The sequence below is a fragment of the Leuresthes tenuis genome, unplaced genomic scaffold, assembly GCF_036924035.1.
Source record: "Leuresthes tenuis unplaced genomic scaffold, fLeuTen1.0.hap1 SCAF_21, whole genome shotgun sequence".
In the NCBI taxonomy this organism is placed as follows: Eukaryota; Metazoa; Chordata; class Actinopteri; order Atheriniformes; family Atherinopsidae; genus Leuresthes; species Leuresthes tenuis.
This window is the reverse complement of record NW_027325375.1, coordinates 30,258,115-30,264,156: the sequence shown is the minus strand read 5'-3', so window position 1 is coordinate 30,264,156 and position 6,042 is coordinate 30,258,115. Positions and strand designations below refer to the sequence as shown.

The 6,042-nt window shown below is 51.8% G+C and overlaps 1 protein-coding gene across 1 annotated transcript; it reads left to right on the top strand.

The window, feature by feature from the left end:
- The first annotated feature begins 1,567 nt into the window (after positions 1–1,567).
- LOC140279892 (immunoglobulin superfamily member 11) lies at positions 1,568–5,704 on the top strand. Its single transcript, XM_072375111.1, has 6 exons — positions 1,568–1,965; positions 2,052–2,118; positions 2,201–2,332; positions 2,421–2,576; positions 4,421–4,543; positions 5,458–5,704. Exons 1-6 carry the CDS (start codon positions 1,660–1,662, stop codon positions 5,652–5,654), a joined length of 981 nt encoding a protein of 326 aa, XP_072231212.1. The 5' UTR covers positions 1,568–1,659; the 3' UTR covers positions 5,655–5,704.
- Positions 5,705–6,042: the final 338 nt, after the last annotated feature.

Genomic DNA, 6,042 nt, shown 5'->3' with positions numbered 1-6,042 from the left:
AACCAGAACCAGGAAGAAACCTCTGGCAGAACCAGAACCAGGAAGAAACCTCTGGCAGAACCAGAACCAGGAAGAAACCTCTGGCAGAACCAGAACCAGGAAGGAACCTCTGGCAGAACCAGAACCAGGAAGAAACCTCTGGCAGAACCAGAACCAGAAAGAAACCTCTGACAGAACCAGGAAGAAACCTCTGACAGAACCAGGAAGAAACCTCTGGCAGAACCAGAAAGAAACCTCTGGCAGAACCAGAACCAGGAAGGAACCTCTGGCAGAACCAGGAAGAAACCTCTGTCAGAACCTGACTCAGGAAGAAACCTCTGGCAGAACCAGAACCAGAAAGAAACCTCTGACAGAACCAGGAAGAAACCTCTGACAGAACCAGAACCGGGAAGAAACCTCTGGCAGAACCAGAACCAGGAAGAAACCTCTGGCAGAACCAGAACCAGGAAGAAACCTCTGGCAGAACCAGGAAGAAACCTCTGGCAGAACCAGAACCAGGAAGAAACCTCTGGCAGAACCAGAACCAGGAAGAAACCTCTGGCAGAACCAGAATCAGAACCGGGGAGTGTGTCAGCTGGGTTCTGAGGGGACAGAAAAGGGGAAAAACAGGGAAACACAAGTTAATAATGTCACGTGCACATAAAACCATGTGAGAAAGTATCGCGCACACGCACGTGCGATCCTGCAGACCTCCTCTCAGAATCAGAACAAAGTTATTTCCACGCAGCAGCTGCCGTTCTTCACGCCACAAACTAACAGACAACCAGGTCGCTGCTGAAGGTGCCGCGCGGTTCGTTGGGTCGTGCGCGGTTCGTTGGGTCGTGCGCGGTTCGTTGGGTCGTGCACGCGCTGCAGTAATTCACCTGACAGCTCTGTTACGCGCACTTTTCAAGCAGAGAAAACCAAAGGGGAGAGCAGACAGGGGAGGGCCGGGCTGTTCGCATCGCTCAATAGATTAATCACGCGTGCCTGGCTCCTCTGGCCCCGGCAGAGAGAGCCGCGGTCCTGCCTGTGAACGATGGGCTCCTGCAGGAAATGGATGCTCGGGACCTTGTTTGTGTGCTTTACGGCTCGGGAGATTGGTGAGTAGGCCTGTCTGCTTCCCTGGGACCAGGATGAATAACGCGTGTAATTTCAGAGCTTTAAGAGCTGGAAGAACTACTGCTGGTGTATATCAGACTCTTTGTTCATTTTTACCGGGGCCCCTCCAGGCTCAACCTGACGAGTATAAATGGGTATTTAATTAAAACTAAATCAGATTTATCCTCCAGACAGAAATATTAGACTGAGCTCATCGAGCAGCCGAAGCCTCGACAAACAGAAAAGTTTACCCTAAATGTGGTGTCCGACTGTTTTAAAACTAACGCGTCGCATTTTTTGACATATTGAGTCTTAATTGGAGAGATTTTCCAAAGAGGGACGTTTTTTAAATGGTTGATTTACTTGGAAACAATGCTGTGAACCGACAGCGAGGTTCGAGCCGTCCTGGTGAAGCGAGCTGTTGTTTCACTCGGCCTGTGATCACTTTGGCTCACCCTCAAAGCTGTCAAGTGTAATTAACAGCTGATGTGCACACCGAACCCCCCCCCCCCCCCCCACCCGCGCGCACAAAGGCCTCGGGATGACAGCGAGGGGAAGAGAGGGCTCATTATTGCGGTAATGAAGGGGAGTGAGTGGAGGGCTGCAAACTCAGGCAGTTCAAAGCAGAAAAACAAACTAAAAAGTGAGAGAAACTTGGAAATAGCTCCTCAGGTTCGTGACAGATGTGACTCGACCCGTTTGGGTCGCGCTCTCCTTCCTTTTGACGCAGCTGCGCTCAGCGTCACCATGAGAGAGTCCAGTCTGGAGGTGGTTCGAGGGGATTTCGTCCTCCTGCCCTGCTCCTTCTTCAGCTCCTCCCGCCTCTCCAGGCTTAATGTCATCTGGACTCTGGCTCCTTTCAGCAGCCCAGAGAGCCCGATGCAGGTGTGGGTCCCCACGCACGCACGCACGCACGCACGCAGATACACTTTACAATGTCTCAAAGCTGTTCATTGCCTCTTCGCCTGCAGGTGATCGTGTACGACCACGGGCAGGTGATCGAGGACCCCTCCCTCACTGGGAGGGTGGGCTTTACAGGTACCACAGCACCCACCCAAACCCTTCACCTCTCCGGTGCTTTTCCTCTCTGAATGTCGGCCTCTTCCCTCACGGACCGCAGGTCTTCCCCGGACTGCGGACATCATCCTGAATGACACGCGGGTGTCGGACGCCGGGATTTACCGCTGCATGGTCAACAACCCCCCCGAGACTGCAGACCCTGGCATCGGGGAGCTGGCGCTCAGCGTTCTCGGTAGGTGTCCCAGAACCGGGGGACCTGCTTCCAGTGGGGGGGGGGGGGGCTGTTCATAGAGACTTCAGGCGCATGTGTTGCGTTGCAGAGCCGCCCTCCCTGCCCGTGTGCCAGTGGGATGGAGATATCGACACGGGGGGGAGCGTCCGGCTGTCCTGCTCGGTGGCAGAAGGCGTCCCCGCTCCAGACATCCACTGGGAGAAGGTGAATCCAGAGGAGATTTTACCTGCTGTCAGCACGGAGGGTCAGTACACGCGCGCGGTGCCGGGGTCACAAACCCTCCTTAACCCTGAAGTCTACGTCATGTCTTAAAGATGCTGAAAAGTGTCGCTGAGAATAAACTCAAACACGTTTGGTGTGATGAAGACCGTTAGCAGCTCATTTATTAATTTATTAATGTCAGCTGAATACAGAAATAAGGCTAATAAACAGGATTTAATCCGCTTTAACTTCTCACTGAAGACGATAAACCAGAAGCAACTTCAGGATAGTTGGAGGGAAACGTTTGTGGCACAAGAATACTTCAGGATGTACTGAAGTACTTCAGGATGTACTGAAGTATTCAATACTGAATACTTCAGGATGTACTGAAGTACTTAAATACTGAAGTATTCAGGATGTACTGAATACTTCAGGATGTACTGAAGTACTTTAGTACTGAAGTACTTCAGGATGTACTTTAGTACTGAAGTATTCAGGAAGTACTTTAGTACTGAAGTATTCAGGAAGTACTTTAGTACTGAAGTATTCAGGAAGTACTTTAGTACTGAAGTATTCAGGAAGTACTTTAGTACTGAAGTATTCAGGAAGTACTTTAGTACTGAAGTATTCAGGAAGTACTTTAGTACTGAAGTATTCAGGAAGTACTTTAGTACTGAAGTATTCAGGAAGTACTTTAGTACTGAAGTATTCAGGAAGTACTTTAGTACTGAAGTATTCAGGAAGTACTTTAGTACTGAAGTATTCAGGATGTACTGAAGTACTGAAGTATTCAGGATGTACTGAAGTACTTTAGTACTGAAGTATTCAGGATGTACTTCAGAAGTATTCAGGACTGAATACTTCAGGATGTACTGAAGTACTTTAGTACTGAATACTTCAGGATGTACCACAGATTGAAAAGAGCGGAACTTCTCTTCCTAATAAATTCGGACCTGACATGAAAAACAGAAAATTAAGACTTTTAATTTAACCAAGAGAACTGCTGGATTGTTACGTTTTAAAGTCTCATTTCTTCACCTCTGATCATCAGCCTCAAACAGTTCTTTCCAACTATCTGGGAAACTGGTAAAAGGTAAAAGGCTCGACTGTGGATCATAGACACCTGTGATTTTAAAAAGAAATGTTCAGTTTCAGGCTCCAAAACATCCTAAAAATGCTGCAGGCGTTAAGAGGAAGGAGCCATTTCTGGAAGTTTCTATTTTTCTCCCAGAAAAAGCTCATTTGACTCGTAGCTGGAGCACTTTTTTAGCTGCATGACACCAGCTCAGGAGCTCAAAGATAAGCGTTTATCTCCCAAAGGTCAAAGGTAGCAGCTGAGAGGTTAGCCTGAACCTGTAAAAGAAGCACCTGGGCTGAAATGATGTGGCTGCAGCCCGACTCTGAGCACCACAAAGGGAAAGGCGGCCATGTTGGACCTCAGAAAGCGCCTCGCAGCACCTGTACTGTGACCTCGCAGCATCTGTACTGTGACCTCACAGCATCTGTACTGTGACCTCGCAGCACCTGTACTGTGACCTAACAGCAGCTGTACTGTGACCTCGCAGCACCTGTACTGTGACCTAACAGCAGCTGTACTGTGACCTCGCAGCACCTGTACTGTGACCTAACAGCAGCTGTACTGTGACCTCGCAGCACCTGTACTGTGACCTCGCAGCATCTGTACTGTGACCTCGCAGCACCTGTACTGTGACCTCGCAGCATCTGTACTGTGACCTCGCAGCATCTGTACTGTGACCTCGCAGCACCTGTACTGTGACCTCGCAGCATCTGTACTGTGACCTCGCAGCATCTGGACGTGCCTCCAGGGCAATAAAAGCTTTCCGTTGTGTTCCCTCATGAAATGTGTCTCCTCCTCCTCCTCCTCAGGCGACCCGTCCGGCTCGGTCCAAACCGTCAACGTTTCCACCCAGACGTCGGGTCTGTACCGCTGCTCAGCCTCCAACGTCCTGGGAACAGAGAACTGCTACGTCAACCTGTCCATCTACAGGGGTGAGAGCCTGCCCCCCCCCCCAGAGCTTTAACCTGGGGGGGGGCGTGGTAACAGCTTTAACCTGTGGGGGGGCCGTGGTAACAGCTGTCCTGCCCCCTCAGAGCTTTAACCTGGGGGGGCCGCCCCCTCAGAGCTTTAACCTGTGGGGGGCCACCCCCTCAGAGCTTTAACATGTGGGGGGGGCGTGGTAACAGCTGTCCCGTGTGCCTCAGAGCTTTAATCTGTGGGGGGGCCGTGGTAACAGCTTTAACCTGTGGGGGGGCCGTGGTAACAGCTGTCCCGTGTGCCTCAGAGCTTTAATCTGTGGGGGGGCCGTGGTAACAGCTGTCCTGCCCCCTCAGAGCTTTAACCTGGGGGGGCCGTGGTAACAGCTGTCCTGCCCCCCCCCAGAGCTTTAACCTGTGGGGGTAACAGCTGTCCTGTGTGCCTCAGAGCTTTAACCTGTGGGGGGGGCCGTGGTAACAGCTGTCCTGCCCCCTCAGAGCTTTAATCTGTGGTAACAGCTGTCCTGTGTGCCTCAGAGCTTTAATCTGTGGTAACAGCTGTCCCGTGTGCCTCAGAGCTTTAACCTGGGGGGGTAACAGCTGTCCTGTGTGCCTCAGAGCTTTAACCTGTGGGGGGGCCGTGGTAACAGCTTTAACCTGTGGGGGGGCCGTGGTAACAGCTTTAACCTGTGGGGGGGCCGTGGTAACAGCTGTCCTGTGTGCCTCAGAGCTTTAACCTGTGGGGGGGGCCGTGGTAACAGCTGTCCCGTGTGCCTCAGAGCTTTAATCTGTGGGGGGGCCGTGGTAACAGCTGTCCTGTGTGCCTCAGAGCTTTAATCTGGGGGGGTAACAGCTGTCCCGTGTGCCTCAGAGCTTTAACCTGTGGGGGGGGGGGGCCGTGGTAACAGCTGTCCTGTGTGCCCCCGCAGCCCCGGACAGCCCCCCCGGCCTGCTGCAGGGCGTGCTGCTCACCTTGGCCATGAGCCTGGTGCTGCTGGCGCTGCTGGTGCTGGTTCTGTGGCTGCATCGCACCGGGCAGGACGGCCGAAGCAGGAAACCAGAGGAAGAGGAATGCTACAACGAGATCCGGTACACCCCGTCCCTGATGAAGCGCTCCTTTGTCTGATTCCTCACCATCAGCTGTCGATTTTAAACCCTGAACCCACACAGCAGACTCTTTAGATCCACGCTGAGCGCCACTTTGTGCAGCACCTTTCCACCTGTAGTTTTTAAATAAATGTTCAACTTCTGACAAGTTGTTGGTTTTCATTCGCAAGAAGGAACTACGGTTCCCCCATCCAAGGGTTCCTCAGGCCTTTAGAACCACACATCGGGCTGAATTTCATCACAAAGTGCCATCTGCAGGCGTCCTGCAGCCTGACATCTCACCTTTTAGGCTGAAATAAGAGAAAAATCTGTCACTTCAGCTGAAAAATCAAAGCCTCAGCAGCCAACAATGTGTAAAAAGGCCAGTTTGGGCCTTTATTGGTTCTGGATGATCCCATCATGGACGT